The 25,326-nt window shown below is 46.2% G+C and overlaps 1 protein-coding gene across 1 annotated transcript in view; it reads left to right on the top strand.

The window, feature by feature from the left end:
* Positions 1-25,326, top strand: part of LOC143806109 (complement C2-like) — a 76,667-nt gene that overhangs the window by 18,076 nt on the left and 33,265 nt on the right. Inside the window, exons 2-9 of the mRNA XM_077286067.1 lie at positions 1,004-1,219; positions 1,644-1,826; positions 2,695-2,868; positions 2,959-3,045; positions 4,055-4,188; positions 7,292-7,427; positions 9,449-9,586; positions 14,653-14,742. Of these exons, the coding sequence (XP_077142182.1) occupies positions 1,004-1,219; positions 1,644-1,826; positions 2,695-2,868; positions 2,959-3,045; positions 4,055-4,188; positions 7,292-7,427; positions 9,449-9,586; positions 14,653-14,742 (1,158 nt within the window). The remainder of the gene's footprint in view (positions 1-1,003; positions 1,220-1,643; positions 1,827-2,694; positions 2,869-2,958; positions 3,046-4,054; positions 4,189-7,291; positions 7,428-9,448; positions 9,587-14,652; positions 14,743-25,326) is intronic.

Below are 25,326 nucleotides of genomic sequence, written 5' to 3'. Positions count from 1 at the left end.
GTAACACCGGAAAATAAAATACTGTAACATAGGTAAAACATTATATTCAATAATATTCATATTTTTAAAGAAAAACTGGCCATGGGTGAGAATAGTGTACATTCAGAAGCCCCAAAAGAGAAGTGAGTCCAGTGGTAATGCTCAGTGAGCTGCGGGTACACTCGCATCTTTATGGACTGTCGGCAGTTATAGTATCAGCCTCGTTCAACTCACCTAGCTAGCTAGAATGTATTCTTTATCTTTGTGTTGTTGTGGTATTTGGCAATAAATATTTTAAACTGCTCTCTGTGCAGTTCGCTGTATTTGCTTTTGCTGGTTATAACTGTCATTTTTTCATAATATTGAGAATTATACTGTCATGCAATGTTGAGAATTAGCTAACATTGCAGTCTGATACATACTGCTGCTTTCATTCTAAATATATCGCGGTCAGCGATTACAGAAGCCACAAACAACTGTTTGTGTTAATCTCGCAGCACTTGCAAATAAGAGCAAACTTAATACAATACATATTACAGAGGACACAAACAACTGTTTGTGTTAATCTCGCAGCTCCATATAATGAGGCTGTTGTTATAAAAGAAACACGACATACCATGGGGGTAATAAAACACAGTGCGCTGATTACAGAATGCAATCGCTGTATCAAATTAACAATATCAAAATCTAATATAAAAACAATACTGGGATAATAATCCCAGGATCCAATTAACAATTTAAACTGTATCAAAAGCTGACAGCCAGACAAGGAGGGACAGCTGGCTGACAGGGCGGGGAGGGGTTACACCCTTTTGATACATCTTGATAGGGGCGGGGCACCTGTCAGATTGAGTTTGACAAGTGGTAGGTCTGATACACTACTAACGTCCAACTTCTTCAGGTGCTTTGGGAAAGTGATTGACCGGGCAATGATTTAATCTATCAAGATAGTAATGCTTGAATTTTGACTAACAGTATCCTGTTGTTGTCTACCAACCTCATATTTAAATTATTTTTTTCGCAGCTTGTGAAGCAAGGGTCCATTGCCCTCAAGATCTTGGCATCCGGACTTCTACTGTTTCCCTTACTGATGGACTGAATGTGGGAAGCATTGCCAAATTCCAGTGCCCCTTAGGACAATACCCTTGGCCACAAAGCAGCCGTACATGCCAAACAAATGGCAAATGGACAGACATAAAAAACAGCTATGGGAGGAAGATAAAGGAAATATTATGTAAAAGTATGTACTAAAGAGTATAAACGTTGTCATAGTCCTTTGGCAATAGGGGGCATGCTCTTGAATGTTCAGTGAAAAAAGAAAAAAAAAAAGGAACAAGGCATATACGATATATTTAATAGATTTTCATAAGCAATTACCAGCAAGAATAATGCTAAACTCTTATTGGAGGCATAAATAGATTCATATAAATATGTGATTTCCAATCACTATCTTGTCATTAAGACGATATTGTAAATTTTTCAGGTAAGATATATAATTGCAGTAGACAGTTATGACTAAGTCACAGGGACCGCTATGGGTACCTACCCAAGTCCATGAATGCCACTTATATGAAGGGGCCAGGCTAGTAAAATCAATTAGTTTATTATACTATCCTTTCATTTCAAATATTTTTTTGACTTTTAATTTTCTTGTATCTTTTCAGAAATTAGATGTCCTGACCCTGAAATGTTTGAGAATGGAGAATTTAATCCAAGAGGGCCTTTTTTTGTAGACTCCAATATTACCTTCATGTGTAATGATGGTTACATCCCCAGGGGATCTATGGTGAGAATATGTAAGAAAAATGGAAAATGGAGTGGAGAGACAGCAATTTGTGATAATGGAGGTAAGTATGTGGCTACCATAGGTTAGTATGCGATACAGCAAGTGCATGTGTAAAGCAATTGAAAAATGGATAGATATAAAAAAAATCTCTGGATGGAAGATAAGAGCAAAAACACTCCCTTAAACTCCGAGTGAAAAATTGATGGTTTTCATCAATTTTTCACTCGGAGTTTAAGGGAGTGTTTTTGCTAGCATAAACTTGTTAACTGAAGTGGTAATGGGCAGAACACTATATTAATACTTAAAGAGAATTTGTCTGCAGGTTTTCCCTCTGTAAACTGACAAAACCACATGAGGCTTTTTACAAGCCTCTATGTCACCCCTGCTGTCCCACAAACATTGTGAAACATAGTTTGAAATTGTCCCATTTGGTATAGTATGAGATATCATTGGCCTGGGTGTCATCAGACCATATTCACTGCCCCCTTTGTAAATACTAACACTGCCCAACCTTCTCTCATTGACATCGATGATGTCCCCATCGCCATCCCCTTAAGCTCTGTAATTTTGCATCCACTCCACTGATCAGAAGACTGGTAGAATTAACTAATCCTCTGTACGTGAGCCAGTCCTCCGATTATCATCTCGGTTGAAGGATTTCAGAGGCTATATGGATGAAATAGAGGACATCATCCACGTTAATCAGAGGTTATGGGAGCGAAGCATGCATGGATTGTATTTATGATGGTAATGGATCACTAATTTGGTTTCTGATCACTATTTTATAATGGTAACCAAATGAGCAGATTAATTTGGTGAAGAAAATGGCTGAGCGGCTCTTAGACGGACCTAATAGTATGAGACCAGGAGTCATTATGGGATTGCTGGCTATTAATGGTATTTGCATTACCTGGTGTTCTACCCTACAGCCGGCCACTGTCCTGACCCAGGATTACCACCTGGTGCAATGAAAACGGGTATTCGATATGATATTGATGAAAGTGTCTCCTACAAATGTGTCTCTAGCCTTACACTCATTGGATCATCTACAAGAACGTGTCTAGAGAATAGGCGATGGAGCGGGACCGAGGTCACCTGTCAATGTGAGTACAGAGCCCAAGAAGTGTCGCTGAGGTCCGAAGAATATGGCGCTGTTTATCTAAACCCAATATGTTATTCTCTTTTTTTCCCAGTTCCTTATACATTTGACCTCCCGGAGGAGGCCGGAGAGTTCTTCGCAGGGTCACTCTCCGGAATTCTGCAAACTTCTGAAGTAAAAGGTAAGCTGTTCTGGGAAGGTGGTAAAGTCTTTAGGAACCTTATAGTGGACATGTGGTTTACGTGAAGTGGCCAAGTATGAGAATGAAGCTCCACATGGTAACCCTACAAGCCAAGGCTCACTTGTGGGACCCCAGAACTATGGTGGCCATGGCAGTGCTCTTAACTGTTGCCAGAGCTGTAGCTATGCTTTTCTTCTCCTGAGTCAAAAGGTACACTGTCTTACCTTCTCCGGATATCTATCAAGGTCCAGGCAACGAGGCTTGTTGGCTTCCCTCCCAACACCAAGTACTAGGGTCAAATTTGCCGTCCTATAGCTACATTTCTGCTTTTGCGCCCTGACATATCTTAAATAATCTCTTAACCTGAAAAATTCAGTCCTCAATTCATCATCTTCTTTGACCCTGTTGGTTTTTTTTGTCTAGTTTTGTGTGTTTTTCACATTTTTTTGTTTGCACCAATTAATTATTCTATTTGCGACTTTTTTTATTTTTTATCTATTTTATATGTACCGTACTCGTCTGTTTTTTTGTTTTCCGCTTTGTGAGCAGAGTCTAGCAATTCCAGATGTTTTAGCCTGATTCATTAATTACGACTTTATAAAACTTGCAAAATTTGGCACACCTTCACTCTAGTCGCCCCCTGATGTATTTTTGAATATGTCAAACTTTTGGTACAATTCTTGCAACTTTTGGCTCCAACATGCGACTTTTGGTACCAAAAGTTCAAGACAGGAAGGGAGAACCCTTTTTTGATGAACAGCAACTAATAGCACAAACCAAAAAAAGGAAAGTGACTTTAAAAAAAATGTCAATGGCAAAATGGGGCCTCAGTCTTCGAAAAGTTGGGTGACCTCTCCAATGAGAACTGTAATGGCAGCCAATATTGGTGGTCACTCCCCAACGTAAGAGGGGAAAATATCAACTTTGTTTCTCCATTAAAAAATCAAGTATTTTAATAATTCTCTTGAAACCTTAAATCAGCTTCCATAATACATCCATTTGCTTTCAGACAAAGTGGGGAGAACGATGAAGATAAAGACGGACGGGATTCTCAATGTGTACGTTCTCCTGGACGCCTCCAGTAGTGTTGGTGAAAAAAACTTTGACACCTTCAAAGAGTGTGTTGAAATTCTTGTTGGAAAGGTTTGTAATGGCGCCATATCTGAGCCGCTCTATCTGATATACTTACTGATATGAAGATCTGGCCTAATTATACCTAGGAAACATGGTGTATATGACCAGGTCTGTGTCCCTGAGCCAAACATCTGAGGTTAGATCCTCCTAACACTTCTTTTGAAGTTAAAGAGTAATATTACCAATCTACCACTCAAACCCTTATCCCATGCTGTGCAAATGATTACTATTAACTATAAAGTAACAGTACCGCCATATAGTACCCAAATAAGAGTGCTGATATAATACCATAGGAGGAACTGTGATTTAGGTTTGAGATGAGCTGCTGGTAATTAAAAAAAATAACTCAATTAGTCATCCTTGGGATATGTGATACCTTGCCAATTGCTGGGGGTCCCAATGATTCACAGAACGGGTCGTTTTAAGGTTCCATTAGAATATGAGATAGTTGAAAAGTTGATAAAACCAAATAACAGATCTGCAACCCATCAATGAAGGCCAAGACCGAGCCACAGCAGAAAGTGACCAGTCGTTCTGTCCAAATTGTTCTTTTAGCCTATGGCATTGTGGTCCAAGATGACAACCTTCACGGACCATCCACAACCGACAAGTCATTTAGAAGACAGTTTTCTCATCAGGAAGATTGTCCAGGACTTAGGGACTGATGGCCTAGCTTTAAGAAAAGTCATTAATACCGTATTGGTGGGAGTCCGAAACAAGAAGCTTTGCCAATCTGCTGCTTCCAGCTCTCACAGTACCCGGATGTGCACAGTGTACAGAGGCGGGACGGCACAGCTCCATACGCACGTAGTAGCCGTTATCTGGTGCTGCAGATCAGCTCTTATTGAAGGGATTGATCTGAGCCGCTGTACCTGTGAACGGTCACTACGCAGTACACATGTATAGTCTCTCCTGGTGCCGTAGATCCTTGAAAACCCCGATCTGGCAGCTCTGAGAGATGTCGGTAAACTGGTTGGAGCAACGTAGGCCGTGAGGCTAAAGCTACATGATGACATGTATCGGGCGACACATTGGATGTAATTATTTTGTATGGCAAAGTCACAAATGTTTCCAAATGTGCTGGATTTTCTGTCGCGAGTCCTGTGCCACTTATGTGCATCTTGTTTTATTCACAGCAAAATCAAACTTTTAAAATTGTCACATGAAAGCAAGTCACAGACAAGATGCACAACTGGTTTTGCCTTTTCCGATAATTCCATGTCGTCATGTAGCCTTCACCTATAGGCCGTATAGCCACAACGAAGACAGAGATTTAACTTATGGAGACTGATGGAGCAGAGTCGGATAAATGGCACCGCAGAGAAGACTTGATGATGTGGCAGAGCTGAATAGAACAGAACACTCAATCTAGTGATGTAACAGAGCCCAGTGATGTAATAAGAGCGGGTCAGGATGCTTACTATAATGATGGAGCAGAGCCCAGTGATGTAGCAGAGCTGAGTAGGTTAGGTAACTCACTGCAGCAATGTAACAGAGCCCAATGATGTAGCAGGGCTGACATGGTTAGGTAACTCACTGCAGCAATATAACAGAGCTCAGTGTTGTAACAAGAATGGATCAGGATAATTACTGTAATGATGGGGCAGAGCCCAGTGATGTAGCAGAGCTGACATGGTTAGGAGACTCACTGTAGAAATGTAACAGAGCCCAGTGATGTAACAAGAGTGGATCAGGATAATTACTGTAACGATGGAGCAGAGCCCAGTGATGTAGCAGTGCTGAGTAGGTTAGGAGACTCACTGCAGCAATATAACAGAGCCCAGCGATGTGACGAGAGTGGATCAGGATAATTACTGTAACGATGGGGCAGAGCCCAGTGATGTAGCAGAGCTGGCATGGTTAGGAGACTCACTGTAGAAATGTAACAGAGCCCAGTGATGTAACAAGATTGGATCAGGATAATTACTGTAACGATGGAGCAGAGCCCAGTGATGTAGCAGAGCTGAGTAGGTTAGGAGGCTCACTGCAGCAATATAACAGAGCCCAGTGATGTGACGAGAGTGGATCAGGATAATTACTGTAACGATGGGGCAGAGCCCAGTGATGTAGCAGAGCTGACATGGTTAGGAGACTCACTGTAGAAATGTAACAGAGCTCAGTGATGTAACAATAGTGGATCAGGATAATTACTGTAACGATGGAGCAGAGCTCAGTGATGTAGCAGAGCTGAGTAGGTTAGGAGACTCACAGAAGCAATGTAACAGAGCCCAGTGATGTGACAAGGGATGGACAGGATACTTACTACAATGATGGAGCAGAGCCCAGCGATGTAGCAGCATTGAGTCAGGAGACTCTATGTGACAAGGTAGCAGAGCCCAGTGATGTAACACGAGTGGGTCAGGATAATTACTATAACAATGGGGCAGAGCTTAGCGATGTAGCAGTGTTGAGTCAGTTAGGAGACCCACTGTGACAATGTAACGGAGCCCAGTGATGTAACGAGAGTGGGTCAGAATACTTACTATAAGGATGGAGCAGAGCCCAGTGATGTAGCAGAGCTGACTTGGTTAGGAGACTTCCTATAGTAATGTAACAGAGCCCTGTGATGTGACAAGGGTTGGTCAGGATATTTATTATAAGGATGGAACAGAACCCAGTGATGTAGCACAGCTGAGTCGGTTAGAAGACCCGCTGTGTCAATGTAACGGAGCCCAGTGATGTCACAACAGTGGGTCAGGAGACTTACTATAAGGATGGAGCAGAGCCCAGTGATGTAGCAGAGCTGACTTGGTTAGGAGACTTCCTATAGCAATGTAACAGAGCCCTGTGATGAGACAAGGGTTGGTCAGGATATTTATTATAAGGATGGAACAGAACCCAGCGATGTAGCAGAGCTGAGTCGGTTAGGTTGCATGTATAGCAGAGCTGACTCAGCTTTGCAGAAGAGATGAGTCAGTAATGAGATGAAAATGCAGAGTGACAGCTGTGTGACATAGTAGTGTGGACACCAACTACTTGTATGATCAGGCAGACAGAAGCCGTGTCGTGGACAAACCCTTTCAGTGCATGGTGCTGCTCCGTAACCCTGCAGGACACAATGATGTCTTATAGCGCTGCTGACACTGCTGTCCTGTTGTTCTCGTCCTTTTAGCTCGGGAGGTTTGATATGAAAATTCAGTTCGCAGTGATATCTTTCGCCACGGAGCCCAAAGTCATTGTCAGGATTTCTAATGATGAAGACGCTAACGACGTGTTGGATCTTATCGAAAATGAGCTGAGATACAGCGGTGAGTGCAGTAGGGAATGTCGAGGGGAGCACCTTGGGGAGTGCCGAGGGGAGTACCGTGGGAAGTGCCGCGGGGAGTGCTGAGGGGAGCGCCATGGGGAGCACTGTGGGGAGTGCCGAGGGGAGCACCGTGGGAAGTGACGCAGGGAGTGCCGAGGGGAGTGCCGTGGCGAGTGCCGAGGGGAGTGCCGTGGGAAGTGCCGCAGGGAATGCCGCGGGGAGTGCCGAGGGGAGTGTCGCGGGGAGTGCCGTGGGGAGTGCCATGGGGAGCACTATGGAGAGTGCTGAGGGGAGCACCGTGGGGAGTGCCGCGGGGAGTGCCGAGGGGAGTACCGTGGGAAGTGCCGTGGGGAGTGCCGAGGGGAGTGCTGAGGGGAGCGCCATGGGGAGCACTGTGGGGAGTGCCGAGGGGAGCACCGTGGGAAGTGACGCAGGGAGTGCCGAGGGGAGTGCCGTGGGGAGTGCCGAGGGGAGTGCCGTGGGAAGTGCCGCAGGGAGTGCCGCGGGGAGTGCCGAGGGGAGTGTCGCGGGGAGTGCCGTGGGGAGGGCCATGGGGAGCACTATGGAGAGTGCTGAGGGGAGCACCGTGGGGAGTGCCGCGGGGAGTGCCGAGGGGAGTACCGTGGGAAGTGCCGTGGGGAGTGCCGAGGAGAGTGCCGCGGGGAGTGCCGAGGGGAGTACCGTGGGAAGTGCCGTGGGGAGTGCCGAGGGGAGTGCCGCGGGGAGTGCCGAGGGGAGTGCCGCGGGGAGTGCCATGGGGAGCACTGGGGAGTGCCGAGGGGAGCACCGTGGGAAGTGCCGCGGGGAGTGCCGAGGGGAGTGCCGTGGGTAGCACCATGGGGAGCACTGTGGGGAGTGCTGAGGGGAGCACCGTGGGAAGTGCCATGCGGAGTGCCAAGGGGAGTGCCGAGGGGAGTGCCGTGGGGAGCACCATGGGGAGCACTGTGGGGAGTGCTGAGGGGAGCACCGTGGGAAGTGCCGCGGGGAGTGCCGAGGGGTGTGCCGCGGGGAGCGCCATGGGGAGCACTGCGTTGAGCACGGAGACATACGATTCCTCAAGCAGATTCAGGTGTAAAAACTGCTTGAAATGTCGCCACATTTTTACGCCAATATTTTTACACCCGACTTAGGATTCTTTCACAATTGCGTTGTTTGGCATCCGTTTTGGGGAAAAAACGGATCCTGCAAATGTGCCCGCGGGATGCGTTTTTTGCCCATAGACTTGTATTGCCGACGGATCACTACGTATGGCCATACGTCGCATCCATCGTGCACTGGATGCGTCGTGTTTTGGCGGACTGTCGTACGTCAGGTCCGCCATTTCCTACCGCGCATGCGCGGCCAGAACTTCTCCCTGGGACTTTACAATGGGCAGCGGATGCGGTGAAAAACTGCATCCGCTGCCCACATTGTGCCAAATTTTCACAACGTGCGTTGGTACGTCGCGCCGACGCTTAGTGACGGACCCGTACCGACGCAAGTGTGAAAGAAGCCTTAGCCAGTTTTGCCAACTATTTGCTAAGCATCTCTGGGAACTCCTTCAAGATTGTTGGAAGACCATTCCCGGTGACTACCTCTTGAAGCTCATCAAGAGAATGCCAAGAGTGTGCAAAGCAGTCATCAAAGCAAAAGGTGGCTACTATGAAGAACCTAGAATATAAGACATAATTTCAGTTGTTTCACACTTTTTTGTTAAGTATATAATTCCACATGTGTTAATTCATAGTTTTGATGCCTTCAGTGTGAATGTACAATTTTCATAGTCATGAAAATACAGAAAAATCTTTAAATTAGAATGTGTGTCCAAACTTTTGGTCTGTAATGTACATACATCCCCAACCAAACTAACATTTCCTACCCTGGTGCTCGGGCAACTAAAAGAGGTGCAATATCCCAGTAAGAAGCGCGCCACTTCATGAATGTGGCGCATATTACTGCTGCGCACCTTAAGACTGGAGAGCGAAGAACAGTCACCAGGGAAAGTCATAAACTCACTCATTCCTTTTCCTTCCCCTTGATCAGATCACAAGGACAAGTCAGGGACGAATACTTACGCTGCGCTGAGGCAGGTGTATGGGATGATGGCGTTCCAGGAGCAGGTATATAAGGACAAGGTGCAGTGGGACTCCATCCATCACGTCATCGTACTGCTAACCGACGGTGAGAGACATCAACCTTCCACACAAAACTGCAGAACAGGGACAATTACAGGAATGTAATCATAGGAAAATGACTCCTTGTTTAAATCAGATTTTTGTGCTCCATGCATTTTTTTTTTATAGTTTTACCAATGTTTTATTTTTTTCATATCACAATATATATTTAAAAAACAAAAAGAAAACTAGCAATCTTGCAATGTTCCATAATGGCCACTGGGGCTATGAGTTTTCAGCTTGCTCCTTATCATCAGAGGCAGAATTACAATGACTGATAATAACACCTCTATATACAGTAGATAACACAGGATCCACCATACACAATAGGTGATATCACAGCTCACCTCCTCCTCCTGTACAATGACTGATAACACCTCTATACACAGTAGATAACACAGGATCCACCATTCACAATAGGTGATGTCACAGCTCACCTCCTCCTCCTGTACAATGACTGATAACACCTCTATATACAGTAGATAACACAGGATCCACCATTCACAATAGGTATTATCACAGCTCACCTCCTCCTCCTGTACAATGACTGATAACACCTCTATATACAGTAGATAACACAGGATCCACCATTCACAATAGGTGATGTCACAGCTCACCTCCTCCTTCTGTACAATGACTGATAACACCTCTATATACAGCAGATAACACAGAATCCACCATACACAATAGATGATGTCACAGCTCACCTCCTCCTCCTGTACAATGACTGATAACACCTCTATATACAGTAGATAACACAGGATCCACCATTCACAATAGGTGATGTCACAGCTCACCTCCTCCTCCTGTACAATGACTGATAACCCCTCTATATACAGTAGATAACACAGGATCCTCCATTCACAATAGGTGATGTCACAGCTCACCTCCTCCTGTACAATGACTGATAACACCTCTATATACAGTGGATTACACAGGATCCACTATTCACAATAGGTGATGTCACAGCTCACCTCCTCCTCCTATACAATGACTGATAACACCTCTATATACAGTAGATAACACAGGATCCACCATTCACAATAGGTGATGTCACAGTTTACCTCCTCCCCCTCCTGTACAATGGCTGATAACACCTCTATATACAGCACATAACACAGGATCCACCATTCACAATAGGTGATGTCACAGCTCACCTCCTCCTCCCTCTCCTGTACATTGACTGATAATAACACCTCTATATACAGTAGATAACACAGGATCCACCATACACAATAGGTGATGTCACAGCTCACCTCCTCCTGTACAATGACTGATAACACCTCTATATACAGTAGATAACACTGGATCCACCATTCACAATAGGTGATGTCACAGCTCATCTCCTCCTCCTGTACAATGACTGATAACACCTCTATATACAGTAGATCACACAGTATCCACCATTCACAGTAGGTGATGTCACAGCTCACCTCCTCCTTCTGTACAATGACTGATAACACCTCTATATACAGTAGATAACACAGGATCCACCATTCACAATAGGTGATGTCACAGTTTACCTCCTCCCCCTCCTGTACAATGACTGATAACACCTCTATATACAGCAGATAGCACAGGATCCACCATTCACAATAGGGGATATCACAGCTCACCTCCTCCTCCTGTACAATGACTGATAACACCTCTATATACAGTAGATAACATAGGATCCACCATACACAATAGGTGATGTCACAGCTCACCTCCTCCTGTACAATGACTGATAACACCTCTATATACAGCAGATAACACTGGATCCACCATTCACAATAGGTGATGTCACAGCTCACCTCCTCCTCCTCCTGTACAATGACTGGTAACACCTCTATATAGAGTAGATCACACAGTATCCACCCTTCACAATAGATGATGTCACAGCTCACCTCCTCCTCCTGTGCAATGACTGATCACACCTCTATATACAGTAGATAACACAGGATCCACCATTTACAATAGGTGATGTCACAGCTCACCTCCTCCCCCTCCTGTACAATGACTGATAACACCTCTATATACAGCAGATAACACAGGATCCACCATTTACAATAGGTGATGTCACAGCTCACCTCCTCCTCCCTCTCCTGTACAATGACTGATAATAACACCTCTATATACAGTAAATAACACAGGATCCACCATACACAATGGGTGATGTCACAGCTCACCTCCTCCTCCTGTACAATGACTGATAACACCTCTATATACAGTAGATAACACTGGATCCACCATTCACAATAGGTGATGTCACAGCTCACCTCCTCCTCCTCCTGTACAATGACTGATAACATCTCTATATACAGTAGATAACACAGGATCCACCATTCACAATAGGTGATGTCACAACTCACCTCCTCCCCCTCCTGTACAATGACTGATAACACCTATATATACAGTAGATAACACAGGATCCACCATACACAATAGGTGATATCACAGCTCACTTCCTCCTCCTGTACAATGACTGATAACACATCTATATACAGTAGATAACACAGGGTCCACCATTCACAATAGGTGATGTCACAACTCACCTCCTCCCCCTCCTGTACAATGACTGATAACACCTATATATACAGTAGATAACACAGGATCCACCATACACAATAGGTGATATCACAGCTTACTTCCTCCTCCTGTACAATGACTGATAACACATCTATATACAGTAGATCACACAGGATCCACCATTCACAATAGATGATGTCACAGCTCACCTCCTCCTGTACAATGACTGAAAACACCTCTATATACAGTAGATAACACAGGATCCACTTTTCACAATAGGTGATGTCACAGCTCACCTCCTCCTCCTATACAATGACTGATAACACCTCTATATATAGTAGATAACACTGGATCCACCAATCACAATAGGTGATGTCACAGCTCACCTCCTCCTCCTCCTGTACAATGACTGATAACACCTCTATATACAGTAGATCACCGTATCCACCATTCACAGTAGGTGATGTCACAGCTCACCTCCTCCTTCTGTACAATGACTGATAACACCTCTATATACAGTAGATAACACAGGATCCACCATTCACAATAGATGATGACACAGCTCACCTCCACCTCCCTCTCCTGTACAATGACTGATAACACCTCTATATACAGTAGATAACACTGGATCCACCAATCACAATAGGTGATGTCACAGCTCACCTCCTCCTCCTCCTGTACAATGACTGATAACACCTCTATATACAGTAGATTACACAGGATCCACCATTCACAATAGGTGATGTCACAGCTCACCTCCTCCTCCTGTACAATGACTGATAACACCTCTATATACAGTAGATAACACAGGATCCACCATTCACAATAGGTGTTATCACAGCTCACCTCCTCCCCCTCCTGTACAATGACTGATACCACCTCTATATACAGTAGATTACACAGTATTCCCCATTCACAGTAGGAAATGTCACAGTTCACCTCCTCCTCCTGTACAATGACTGATAACACCTCTATATACAGTAGATAACACTGGATCCACCAATCACAATAGGTGATGTCACAGCTCACCTCCTCCTCCTCCTGTACAATGACTGATAACACCTCTATATACAGTAGATTACACAGGATCTACCATTCACAATAGGTGATGTCACAGCTCACCTCCTCCTCCTGTACAATGACTGATAACACCTCTATATACAGTAGATAACACAGGATCCACCATTCACAATAGGTGTTATCACAGCTCACCTCCTCCCCCTCCTGTACAATGACTGATACCACCTCTATATACAGTAGATTACACAGTATTCCCCATTCACAGTAGGAAATGTCACAGTTCACCTCCTCCTCCTGTACAATGACTGATAACACCTCTATATACAGTAGATAACACAGGATCCACCATTCACAATAGGTGATGTCACAGTTCACCTCCTCCTCCTGTACAATGACTGATAACACCTCTATATACAGTAGATAACACAGGATCCACCATTCACAATAGGTGATGTCACAGCTCACCTCCTCCTCCTGTACAATGACTGATAACACCTCTATATACAGTAGATTACACAGGATCCACCATTCACAATATAAGATGTCACAGCTCACCTCCTCCTCCCTTCGCAATCACGTTTGCACACACTCATTAGGTGCTTCAGTACAAAAGATAGCGTTTGAGTCTGGTCGTTGCGACTAATGTACATATAAATTTCCTGAAACATAGGAAGTTAGATGCTAAAAAGCCCCAATGGCTAATGTGAAAATTGTAAGAGTTCTAATTTAGTTTTAACACAGATTGTGATGTGAAAAAAACAAAAACAAAAATCCTTTGTACAGAATGCATTTAGCACAAAATCCAGATTTAAACAATAAGTCATTTTTTCCTATTTGTTTCCCTTTAAGTCCTGATCCAAACCCGCCATGAAATCGGGACCGCCCTAGAAAACATTGTCTATCAGCCGCCATGATTGTGGGTATGTGGCCGAGCAGCCGCAGGGTCTCAGATCCCAGGAGAAGCTGCTCCATCTCCTTACCCAGCGGTGGTCTTACAGCTGCAGCTGCTTCTCCCACAATAGGGGACCTTCTGATCTCCGTAACACTGAGGTCCGATCCTGGAAGGGTCAATGTCTCCCATAATGTGGCCGTTCAGTGCAGGTTTGGGACGATTCCTGCTGAACAACCATAAATGGTGTCTTCTGTATACAGAGCGCACAAACCTCAGCCGAAATGGAGGATGTCTCCATTGCTGGCCACCAGACCTCCCCGCCAGTGGCAGCACTGGAAACTAGGTTCGGCCATGCCTTTAGTTTTGACAAGAAACAACCCCTGCCTGTATGCAGAAGCGGACAGGGTGTTCTTAGTGGTTCTGAGTACACCGCCCCACTGGTTACCAATTAGTGCCTGACACCTGCGGAGAATAACCGTAACATGTAACCCTTCCCCAGTCCCCTATACCGGGCTCGGCAGACGTCACACCCAGAAATTGGCACAGACGGTGTCACGTCTCTGGTTTATCAAAATGTTTCCCCAATATAAACCCGAAATAACTTCCCTGATAGCCGACTCATAAACTCAGTCACAGCTTATTACTGTTACCAGGAAAAGCCAATATGGGAGGCCGACCTGTGGAAATGATCAAGAAGATCAGAGAATTCCTGAAAGTTTCAGACAATAGGGAAGATCACCTAGGTAAGAAATTATCTATTATCTATGTATCTATTAGCTATCATCTATCTATCTATCTATCTATTATATCTCTCTATTATCTATCTATTATCTATCTCTTATCTATGTATCTATCTATGTATCTGGAGCGCCCCCAGACGCAGGGCAGCCGGGTACTCGGCACCGGGTCTCTCGGTTCTGAGGATGTCACGGTGGCCTGACCCGGTCCGTGGCCCTGCAAAGGGGCGCCCAATTAAAGGTGTAGGTGGTGGTGTAGGTCGCAGTAAATGACGAGGACACAGGGTTGCACTCTCTTAACCTCTTTACTGAAGGCTTCGGCATCCGCAATCCAGAGTACTGCTAACAGGACTGGCTGAGACCGGCCGGTCCGAAGGCACATCCAGAGTTCCCTTTGCAGGTGGAAATCAGTGCCTACCGACTAGCGCCTGTGTGTTGTAGTACCTCCCTGCTGAGCACCACGGGATAGTCCTCACAACTGTTGTGTATGTTTCTGTTCTTTCTCTCCGTCCCCCAGATGATATGGATAGGACGCACCCGTATGACGGGGTAGGCCTGGAGTTATTTTATAGGGACCCTAGAGACGCCCCTCTCCCACAATTGCCTCCGTTGTCTTGATTAGGTGATTAAGGTGAGGCAGCCAACCTAAAATTAACTGCCCTGCCGCTGTTTGAAGTAATGCGTAGAGCCCAATAGTTCCTCGGCGTTCCGGCCACCGGCTACGCGCCTCAGTAGGATGTTGCCGATCTCGGGGCACGACTCCTACTGGTTCTATCGCCTGTGTGCTGTGATCTCGTTTCTCACTTCTCCACAATATACTTCGCTTCTTGTCCTTTCTTAGGATGCTGCCGCAATGTAGTGCAGGGCTCCGTAACGATCTGTCCTTTTCGCTAGGCCACTGTCAGGATCCCACCCCTGACAGGGACCTCCCTGAATCCTCCCAAGCAACGCTCTTCTCTCACTAGATGTTACCTGGGCAAAACCCAGTCAGCTTCTCTCTAACTTCCTATCCAGCCCCCAGTTTTACCAGAGTGTGAGGAGTGGCCTAATACATAGGACCCTTTGCTCCCCCTGGTGGCCAGAGTGTGAAGTGTAATGTGTGACTGTGATACCTGGTCAGGTGAACTCCTTTAGTGCCATCAGATGTACCATCACTCCCCTTAGTGGCGGAGCGACAGTACTGCAACGACCAGGACTCTGGGGCGCTGCATATCTATCTATCATCTATCTATTATCTATCATCTATCTTTTATCTATCTATTATATCTATCTATTATCTATCTATTTATCTATGATCTATTATGTATCTATCTATTATCTATCATCTATCTATATATATATATCTCTATCATCTATCTATTATCTATCATCTATCTGCCATCTATTTATTATCTATCGTCTATCTATATATATATATATATCTGGAGCGCCCCCACTGCCGCAGGGCCGAGGGGCACCCGGTACCGGGCCTCTGCGTCTCAGTTCTGGGGTTGTCACGGTGGCTAGGCCCGGTCCGTGACCCTGCTGAGGGGCGTCCAGTGAAAGTTGAGAATGTGATGATGTTGTGGTGCGGTGTAGGTCACGGTGAATAACGAGGACACCAGGTTGCAGTCTCTTTACCTCTTTATTGAAGGCTTCAGGATCCTCAGTCCGGAATACGGTTAACCGGGCTACCTGAGTCCGGCCGGTCCGATGGCAGCTCCAGAGTTCCCTTTGCAGGTGGAAATCTGTGCCTACCTTCTAGCGCTTGTGTGTTGTAGTCCTTCCCTGCTGTGCTTACGGGATAGTCCTCACAACTGTTGTGTCTGTTTCTGAAGTTCCCTCACAACTCGATTATGATGTTCTTCTTCGTCCCCCCAGATGATATGGCTAGGACGCACCCGTATGACGGGTGGGCTTGGAGTTCTTCCGGGACCCTAGACTCGCCCCTCTCCCGATGTTGCCCCCTGTGTCTGCTTAGGTGATTTAGGTGAGACAGCCCGCCTAGAACTGACTGTCCTGCCGTAGGTTTGAAGTAAGGCCTGGAGCTCAATACTTCCTCGGCGTTTCCGGCCACCGGCTATGCGCCTCAGTAGGATGTTGCCTCGTCTTTCAGCACGACTCCTACTGGTGTTTCTCCTTGTTGCGTTGATCTCGTTTCTCACTCAGCACAATAAACCTTGCTTCTTGTCCTTTCTTGGGGTACCGCCGCGATGAAGTGCAGGCGCGGTCCCGTAATGTTCTTTCTGTTCGCTAGGCCTCTGTCAGGATCCCACCCCTGACAGGGACCCCCCTGAATCTTCCCCTGCAACACTGTTGTGAATTTGGTTTCTGGGCTCCCCCGGTGGTCACTGGTGGTACTGAACTTGTGTGCTTCATCGCCTCTGTTCACCTGTTTCCATCAGGATGTGGGAGTTGTCTATTTAGCCTTGCTCCTCAGTCATTTCTATGCCGGCCAACAATGTTACCAGAAGCCTTTCTGTTGCATGTTCCTGCTCCTAGACTACTATCAGCTAAGTTGGACTTGTAGTCCTAAGTTTGTTTTGCATTTTTGTTCCAGTTCTCTGTGTTTGAATATTTCTGAGGCTGGAAGCTCTTGTGAGCTGAAATTGCCACTCTGGTGTCATGAGTTGATATTAGAGTCTTAAAGTAATTTCAGGATGGTGTTTTGAAAGGGTTTTCAGCTGACTGTGTAGTTCCCTTTTCTGTCTTCCTACTATCTAGTAAGCGGACCTCAATTTGCTAAACCTATCTTCATACTTCGTATGTCAATTTCCTCTAAAATCACCGACATTATATGTGGGGGCTACTGTCTGCCTTTTGGGGAAAATTTCTCTAGAGGTAAGCCAGGTCTGTATTTTCCTCTGCTAGGGTCAGTCAGTTCTCCGGCTGGCGCTGGGCGTCTAGGGATAAAACGTAGGCACGCTACCCGGCCACTGTTATTTGTGCGGTAGGTTTAGCTCACAGTCAGCTCGAGTTCCCATCTTCCAAGAGCTAGTCCTTTTGTATGCTTTACTACGGTCTCTTGCTATTGAGAACCATGACAGTTTGGCCGGCCAAGGGTTAAAATAATTGGCAGAAGAAAGGAGAGAAAAGAAGTCTGCAGAGAATTTTTTTTTTTTTTTTCCTGAGTTTGCTCATTAGTTGATTCACTAGCATCTCTGCTTACTGCAGCCTTCGTCTCTCTCTCCTTCTAATCCTTGAATGGTTCTGATTTCACCTGATGAAAATGGATCCTCAGAGTTTAGCTACAGGTCTGAATAATCTCGCTATGAAGGTTCAAAGTTTACAGGATTTTGTAATTCATGCTCCTATATCTGAACCTAGAGTACCTTTGCCTGAATTTTTCTCCGGGGATAGATCTCGCTTCCAGAATTTCAAACATAATTGTAAATTATTTTTGTCTCTGAGATCTCGCTCCGCTGGAGATCCTGCACAGCAGGTCAGGATTGTAATTTCCTTGCTCCGGGGCGACCCTCAGGATTGGGCATTTGCTTTGGCACCAGGGGATCCTGCGTTGCTCAATGTGGATGCGTTTTTCCTGGCTTTGGGGTTGCTTTATGAGGAACCTCATTTAGAGATTCAGGCTGAAAAAACCTTGATGGTCCTGTCTCAAGGGCAAGATGAGGCTGAAATATACTGCCAAAAATTTCGTAAGTGGTCTGTGCTTACTCAGTGGAATGAGTGCGCCCTGGCGGCGAATTTCAGAGAGGGTCTCTCTGATGCCATTAAAGATGTTATGGTGGGGTTCCCTGTGCCTGCAGGTCTGAATGAGTCCATGACAATGGCTATTCAGATTGATCGGCGTTTGCGGGAGCGCAAACCTGTGCACCATTTGGCGGTGTCTACTGAGAAGGCGCCAGAGATTATGCAATGTGATAGAATTCTGTCCAGAAGCGAACGACAGAATTTTAGGCGAAAAAATGGGTTGTGCTTCTATTGTGGCGATTCAACTCATGTTATATCAGCATGCTCTAAACGTACTAAGAAGGTTGATAAGTCTGTTTCAATTGGCACTTTATAGTCTAAGTTTATTCTGTCTGTGACCCTGATTTGCTCTTTATCGTCTATTACCATGGACGCCTATGTCGACTCTGGCGCCGCTTTGAGTCTTATGGATTGGTCCTTTGCCAAACGCTGTGGGTTTAATTTAGAGCCTCTGGAAGTTCCTATACCTCTGAAGGGTATTGACTCCACGCCATTGGCTAGTAATAAACCACAATACTGGACACAAGTAACTATGCGTATTAATCCGGATCACCAGGAGATTATTCGCTTCCTTGTGTTGTATAATCTGCATGATGTGTTGGTGCTTGGATTGCCATGGCTGCAATCTCATAACCCAGTCCTCGACTGGAAAGCAATGTCTGTGTTAAGCTGGGGATGTCAGGGGACTCATGGGGACGTACCTTTGGTTTCCATTTCGTCATCTATTCCCTCTGAGATTCCGGAATTTTTATCTGATTATCGTGACGTTTTTGAGGAGCCTAAACTTGGTTCACTACCTCCGCACAGAGATTGCGATTGTACAATAGATCTGATTCCGGGCAGTAAGTTTCCAAAGGGTCATTTGTTTAATCTATCTGTGCCTGAACATGCTGCTATGTGGGAATATATTAAGGAGTCCTTGGAAAAGGGACATATTCGTCCTTCGTCATCTCCCTTAGGAGCCGGTTTTTTCTTTGTATCTAAAAAAGATGGCTCTTTGAGGCCGTGTATTGATTATCGGCTTTTGAATAAAATCACGGTTAAATATCAGTATCCTTTGCCACTGCTTACTGATTTGTTTGCTCGAATAAAGGGGGCCAAGTGGTTCTCTAAGATTGATCTTCGTGGGGCGTATAATTTAGTGCGAATTAAGCAGGGGGATGAGTGGAAAACCGCATTTAATACGCCTGAGGGCCATTTTGAGTATTTAGTAATGCCTTTTGGTCTTTCAAATGCCCCTTCAGTCTTTCAGTCTTTTATGCATGACATTTTCCGTGAATATTTGGATAAATTTATGATTGTGTATCTGGATGATATTTTGATTTTTTCGGACGACTGGGACTCTCATGTCCAACAGGTCAGGAGGGTTTTTCAGGTTTTGCGCTCTAATTCCTTGTGTGTAAAGGGTTCTAAGTGCGTTTTTGGGGTTCAAAAAATTTCGTTTTTGGGGTACATTTTTTCCCCCTCTTCCATTGAGATGGACCCTGTCAAGGTTCAGGCTATTTGTGATTGGACGCAACCCTCTTCTCTTAAGAGCCTTCAGAAGTTTTTGGGCTTTGCTAATTTTTATCGTCGATTTATAACTGGTTTTTCTGATGTTGCTAAACCGTTGACTGATTTGACTAAGAAGGGTGCTGATGTTGCTGATTGGTCCCCTGCTGCTGTGGAGGCCTTTCGGGAGCTTAAGCGCCGCTTTTCTTCCGCCCCTGTATTGCGTCAGCCTGATGTTACTCTTCCTTTTCAGGTTGAGGTCGACGCTTCAGAAATCGGAGCTGGGGCGGTTTTGTCGCAGAAAAGTTCCGACTGCTCCGTGATGAGACCTTGCGCGTTCTTTTCTCGTAAATTTTCGCCCGCTGACCGAAATTATGATATTGGTAATCGGGAGCTCTTGGCTATGAAGTGGGCTTTTGAGGAGTGGCGTCATTGGCTTGAGGGGGCTAGACATCAGGTGGTGGTATTGACCGACCACAAGAATTTGATTTATCTTGAGTCTGCCAGGCGTCTGAATCCTAGACAGGCGCGCTGGTCGTTATTTTTCTCTCGGTTTAATTTTGTGGTTTCTTACCTACCGGGTTCTAAAAATGTGAAGGCGGATGCCCTTTCTAGGAGTTTTGAGCCTGATTCCCCGGGGTAATTCTGAACCGACAGGTATCCTTAAGGATGGAGTGATATTATCTGCTGTTTCCCCAGACTTGCGACGGGTCTTGCAGGAGTTTCAGGCGGATAGACCTGATCGTTGCCCGCCTGGTAGAATGTTTGTTCCTGATGATTGGACCAGTAGAGTCATCTCGGAGGTCCATTCTTCTGCGTTAGCTGGTCATCCTGGAATCTTTGGTACCAGGGATTTGGTGGCTAGGTCCTTCTGGTGGCCTTCCCTGTCGCGAGATGTGCGAGGTTTTGTGCAGTCTTGTGATGTTTGTGCTCGGGCCAAGCCTTGTTGTTTTCGGGCTAGTGGATTGTTGTTATCTTTGCCTATTCCGAAGAGGCCTTGGACTCACATCTCCATGGATTTTATTTCTGATCTCCCTGTTTCTCAGAAGATGTCTGTCATCTGGGTGGTGTGTGACCGTTTCTCTAAGATGGTCCATTTGGTCCCCTTGCCTAAATTGCCTTCCTCATCCGAGCTGGTTCCTCTGTTTTTCCAAAATGTGGTTCGCTTGCATGGTATTCCGGAGAATATCGTGTCTGACAGGGGAACCCAATTCGTGTCTAGATTTTGGCGAGCGTTCTGTGCTAGGATGGGCATTGATTTGTCTTTTTCGTCTGCTTTCCATCCTCAGACTAATGGCCAGACCGAGCGAACTAATCAGACCTTGGAGACTTATTTGAGGTGTTTTGTGTCTGCGGATCAGGATGATTGGGTTGCCTTTTTGCCCTTGGCGGAGTTTGCCCTCAATAATCGGGCTAGTTCTGCCACCTTGGTTTCTCCTTTCTTCTGTAATTCGGGGTTTCATCCTCGTTTCTCTTCCGGTCAGGTGGAGTCTTCGGATTGTCCTGGAGTGGATGCTGTGGTGGAGAGGTTGCATCAGATTTGGGGGCATGTGGTGGACAATTTGAAGTTGTCCCAGGAGAAGACTCAGCATTTTGCCAACCGCCGTCGTCGTGTTGGTCCTCGTCTTTGTGTTGGGGACTTGGTGTGGTTGTCTTCTCGTTTTGTCCCTATGAAGGTTTCTTCTCCTAAGTTTAAGCCTCGGTTTATCGGCCCGTACAAGATATTGGAGATTCTTAACCCTGTGTCCTTTCGTTTGGACCTCCCTGCATCTTTTTCTATTCATAATGTCTTCCATCGGTCATTGTTGCGCAGGTATGAGGTACCGGTTGTGCCTTCCGTTGAGCCTCCTGCTCCGGTGTTGGTTGAGGGTGAGTTGGAGTACGTTGTCGAGAAGATCTTGGACTCCCGTGTTTCCAGACGGAGACTTCAGTATCTGGTCAAGTGGAAGGGCTACGGTCAGGAGGATAATTCTTGGGTGACAGCCTCTGATGTTCATGCCTCCGATTTGGTCCGTGCCTTTCATAGGGCTCATCCTGATCGCCCTGGTGGTTCTGGTGAGGGTTCGGTGCCCCCTCCTTGAGGGGGGGGTACTGTTGTGAATTTGGTTTCTGGGCTCCCCCGGTGGTCACTGGTGGTACTGAACTTGTGTGCTTCATCGCCTCTGTTCACCTGTTTCCATCAGGATGTGGGAGTTGTCTATTTAGCCTTGCTCCTCAGTCATTTCTATGCCGGCCAACAATGTTACCAGAAGCCTTTCTGTTGCATGTTCCTGCTCCTAGACTACTATCAGCTAAGTTGGACTTGTAGTCCTAAGTTTGTTTTGCATTTTTGTTCCAGTTCTCTGTGTTTGAATATTTCTGAGGCTGGAAGCTCTTGTGAGCTGAAATTGCCACTCTGGTGTCATGAGTTGATATTAGAGTCTTAAAGTAATTTCAGGATGGTGTTTTGAAAGGGTTTTCAGCTGACTGTGTAGTTCCCTTTTCTGTCTTCCTACTATCTAGTAAGCGGACCTCAATTTGCTAAACCTATCTTCATACTTCGTATGTCAATTTCCTCTAAAATCACCGACATTATATGTGGGGGCTACTGTCTGCCTTTTGGGGAAAATTTCTCTAGAGGTAAGCCAGGTCTGTATTTTCCTCTGCTAGGGTCAGTCAGTTCTCCGGCTGGCGCTGGGCGTCTAGGGATAAAACGTAGGCACGCTACCCGGCCACTGTTATTTGTGCGGTAGGTTTAGCTCACAGTCAGCTCGAGTTCCCATCTTCCAAGAGCTAGTCCTTTTGTATGCTTTACTACGGTCTCTTGCTATTGAGAACCATGACACAACACCCTCTGCCACAGGATGTTGCCTGGTTCCAACCCAGTCAGCTTCTCTCTAACTTCCTATCTAACCCCCAGTTTTACCAGATTGTGAGGAGTGGCCTAATACATAGCACCCTTAGCTCCCCCTGGAGGCCAGACTGTGAAGTGTATTGGTGTCTGTGATACCTGGTCAGGTGAACTCCTTCAGTGCCATCAGACGTACCATAGCCCCCCTTAGCGGCGGAGCATCAGTACTGCAACGACCAGGACTCTGGGGCGCTGCACTCCCCCCCGGTTAAATCCAGTACTCCTGGACTGGGAAGAAAACAACAATACATGTCAGCAAAAAGACATACAATTTTTGAAATGCAATAACAAGTAAATTTGAACATAGCTTCCCTTTATGGGAGGTGAGGACACTTGAACGTTACAAACATGGTTAAATATTTTAAATAACATACTATAAATAACTTCTCTTACCCAACCGGGTATTCTACAATTCTGCAATTTCTGAACAATAATTTAACATTGCCTTTAAGGACGTATGAGCTGAATCCACTAAAGACCTTCTTATAAAATGCTATAAGGCTAATCAACTTTTCTTCATTTTCCACCTTTACATCTGCAGGACCGCCTGTCTATCTGCCCCAGGCCTACTGCCTCTCGCTCTGTTGCAGGACCGCCCCATTCCTCATCCGGGCCTACTGCCTTTCTGCTGCTATACACAGTATAGAACTTATCAACCTTCTCTCAGTTTAGGACCGCTGAGCCATCTCTGTACGGCTCCTAGGAGGACTCACCGACTAACCCCGTACGGGTTCACTTCCTGTCCTCATTCTCTAACACATTATTAAACATTTCTTACAATTAACTAGCTAACTACATATAACTTCGACATGTAAGCATTATTTGACTTTAAGTGCTATTGGTGAACATCCCCTTTAAGAGGGGACCAAGTCTCTTGGAGGTAGTGCAACTTCTCAAGCTGCAAGTTCTTATACAGCAAGGACTCCGGTGCTGTTTCCAAGAACAGTTTCTTCGCAAAGAGTCCTTTTCCTTGTGAAACCAGTAGGGGGCACCTTTAATAAGGTGCGAACTATTTACAAAACAGTTTGTGAATCATTCACCGTCCATGATTCGGTAGTCTTTATAACATGGGTGAACAGGGAGCAAAAAGGAAAATAAAAGCAAAAATAAAAGCAATAGGGATCCCAGGTAAACGAAGGGATCCCTTTAAGAGTAACCCTAGACGGGTTTAAAGCAGCAAAACATCAGGAAGACAAACAGTTAACTATTTACAGGTTCAGGTTTCCGAGGTTTAGTTGGACGGCTTCCAGGGCTGCACCTGGCACTTAACCCTTCTCGGCCTGGGAGAAGTGAGGTCCAGGGTTACACCCAGTGCTGGACAAACGCCGTTAATCCGTCTTTCATGTATGGTTAAATCATGCGCAGCGATGGAGGTCTGCGCAGCTTGAGTATGGGCATTTGCTGCAGCAGAGGTAGTGGCTGCTGCAAGATCAGTCACTGGAACGGAGTCAGCAGCTGTGGCACTAGCAGTCACTGGAGTAGTGTCGGTCGTCAGGGCAGGGTCGTCCTTCATACCTGCTTCAGATGCGGTCCCTCCGGTGCCGGTCTGCTCCGTCTCCGCTGGGGTCTGGAACGCTGGTTGCGGGGCCTTGTGCTGCGACGTTGTCATCTCTGCTTGCAGCATCCCGCTTTCCGGCAGGGCCTTGCTTTCCAGCTTCGGAGTGCTGGAACTTCTTTCCTGCTCCGGAACAGACGAGGCTGCCGACAGGCGTCTGGTGAGGCTCCCGAGGAGGGTCTTTTTCCACCCGGCCTCAGTGCTCAGCTGCGTCCGCAGGAGTTGGTTGCGGAGCTCATCCACTCCGGCCTGCAGGAAGTCAGGGCCAACAGGTGATGCCTGGCCGCGGTATCTCTCAGAGTAGCTGGGGGAGTCCTCTGCTCCGACCCCACGCTCCGATCCCGGGCGGCTGGCCATGGCGTCTCCCACGTGGCTCACTTCTTCTTCCTCGTCCTTTTCCCGCTCTCTCCTTCGTGGGCGGTTTCGTTTTCTTTGTCTGTGCCCACCATTGAGGATCAGGAGGCAGATCTCGGCTGCTGACGGACACGTCCTCAAGGGGCCGGAATATTTAGACTGGGCGGCCATTGTCTTTCACTCTCTTCAGCTTGTTCATGCCCACTTCCACGCCCTTCTTCTTCTCCTACGCTCCTCGTGGCGCTGTAATGGCGGCGGTTTTGGCGGGAATCGGCAATGCACAGTCTTTGCAATAAATCACAGTTCAAGCACAATAAATCACAGTTCCAAGGCACACATAACCTGATTCTTCAGGCTTAAGTAGATCCTGTTCGTGACGCCAAGTTGGAGCGCCCCCACTGCCGCAGGGCCGAGGGGCACCCGGTACCGGGCCTCTGCGTCTCAGTTCTGGGGTTGTCACGGTGGCTAGGCCCGGTCTGTGACCCTGCTGAGGGGCGTCCAGTGAAAGTTGAGAATGTGATGATGTTGTGGTGCGGTGTAGGTCGCGGTGAATAACGAGGACACCAGGTTGCAGTCTCTTTACCTCTTTACTGAAGGCTTCAGGATCCTCAGT

Source organism: Ranitomeya variabilis, chromosome 2 (genome assembly GCF_051348905.1).
Source record: "Ranitomeya variabilis isolate aRanVar5 chromosome 2, aRanVar5.hap1, whole genome shotgun sequence".
NCBI lineage: Eukaryota > Metazoa > Chordata > Amphibia > Anura > Dendrobatidae > Ranitomeya > Ranitomeya variabilis.
The sequence above is the reverse complement of the archived record's forward strand: the minus strand, read 5'-3'. Positions and strand labels throughout refer to the sequence as shown.